The sequence below is a fragment of the Phytophthora parasitica genome (genome assembly GCF_000247585.1).
Source record: "Phytophthora parasitica INRA-310 unplaced genomic scaffold supercont2.79, whole genome shotgun sequence".
In the NCBI taxonomy this organism is placed as follows: Eukaryota; Oomycota; class Peronosporomycetes; order Peronosporales; family Peronosporaceae; genus Phytophthora; species Phytophthora nicotianae.
The window spans coordinates 227,132-228,430 of NW_008649065.1; the positions used below are offsets into that span (position 1 = coordinate 227,132).

General features: G+C 47.2%; 1 protein-coding gene across 1 annotated transcript; it reads left to right on the forward strand.

Moving 5' to 3' along the window:
* Positions 1-63: 63 nt before the first annotated feature.
* PPTG_18083 (serine/threonine protein kinase) lies at positions 64-1,277 on the forward strand (the record flags this gene model as incomplete). Its single annotated transcript, XM_008916159.1, has 1 exon — positions 64-1,277. One exon carries the CDS (start codon positions 64-66, stop codon positions 1,219-1,221), a length of 1,158 nt encoding a protein of 385 aa, XP_008914407.1. The 3' UTR covers positions 1,222-1,277.
* Positions 1,278-1,299: the final 22 nt, after the last annotated feature.

Sequence of the window (1,299 nt, forward strand, 5' to 3'; positions counted from 1 at the left end):
CCACCTCCAACGCCTCTTGATTATAGCAAGCGAAATCGTGGACAAACGAATCTACTTACAGTCATGTCTGAATACACGATCAGTGGCAACGTCGACACGGACTATGATGAGTACGACTTCGACGATAGCTCTGAGCTGACCCCAGTGTCAAAAGACGGAGTTCTTAAAGTCAAATTCCAGGAATTAACACAAGTGGATTCGTTCGACAGGTCTGCTGAAGATGCCATAAAAGAACACTATCGTGGTGATCTAGGGACTTTGCTTAATGCTGAGGAGCAAGAGCGCTCGAATCGTCAGGGGCTTCTAATGACTCCGTCACAACCTCGAAAACGCTTTGGCAGACTTCGTAGTTTACCTCCTAAACCATTTTCACCGAAGTGGAGCATATCCACTGACCACATCGCAGAAAGCACTTGGCGAGATAGTGACATCGGTTTTGGGTCCTATGCGGAAGTTTGTCGTGGTACGTGGCTTGGAGCTTCTGTGGCACTAAAAAAGCTCAGAACGTTTGATCTCAAATCAGCCCAAAAACTTCGAGAAGAGGCCCACATTTGGTTTGCTTTGAGACACCCAAACATCGTCTGTTTGTTTGGTGCATGCACGAAAGGTTACCCGCTTTTTGTTTGTGAATATATCGATGGAAAAAGGCTTGACGAGTGTCAAGTAGGGGTTGAGGTCAGTAAGGAGCAGATGTGGGGATATTTGCATGACGCGGCGGTCGGGTTACAAGGACTTCATCTGCATGGTGTTGTCCATGCTGATCTCAAGGGTGATAATATTTTGATTGGTGCTAACGGTCGAGCGAAGCTGATTGATTTTGGGTTAAGCTGTCTACGAATGTGCGATGGAGGGGAACCTCGTGGTGCTTTACAATGGAAAGCCCCGGAATGTATCGCAGGTGCAGGTCCTACGTTTGAGTCGGATGTCTATGGCTTTGGAATGTGCATCATTCAGGCATTTTCTGGCCATTGTCCGTGGGGACGATGTCCGGATAATGCTGTCAAAATACTCTTGAGAAGTGGGGGATTCCCCAAAACACCGGTTACACTGAAAGAACTGGAATGGGAGGCTGTAAGGAAAATATGCTGCCAAGACCCGCAAGCTAGACTCACAGTTGACTTGGTGGTTCGTGTGGTTGGCTTCTTTGCGGGCCGCCAGCCGTATATTGACGACACTACTCTTCAGAAAGAGATAACTTCGTGGAAAAATGCCACTAAGTGACGCTAATCGTAAGGCCGGGCTTATTCTACTAAAGCATTTTTACACTATCGTGCGCTGCTGGTATACATGTATGTTAAT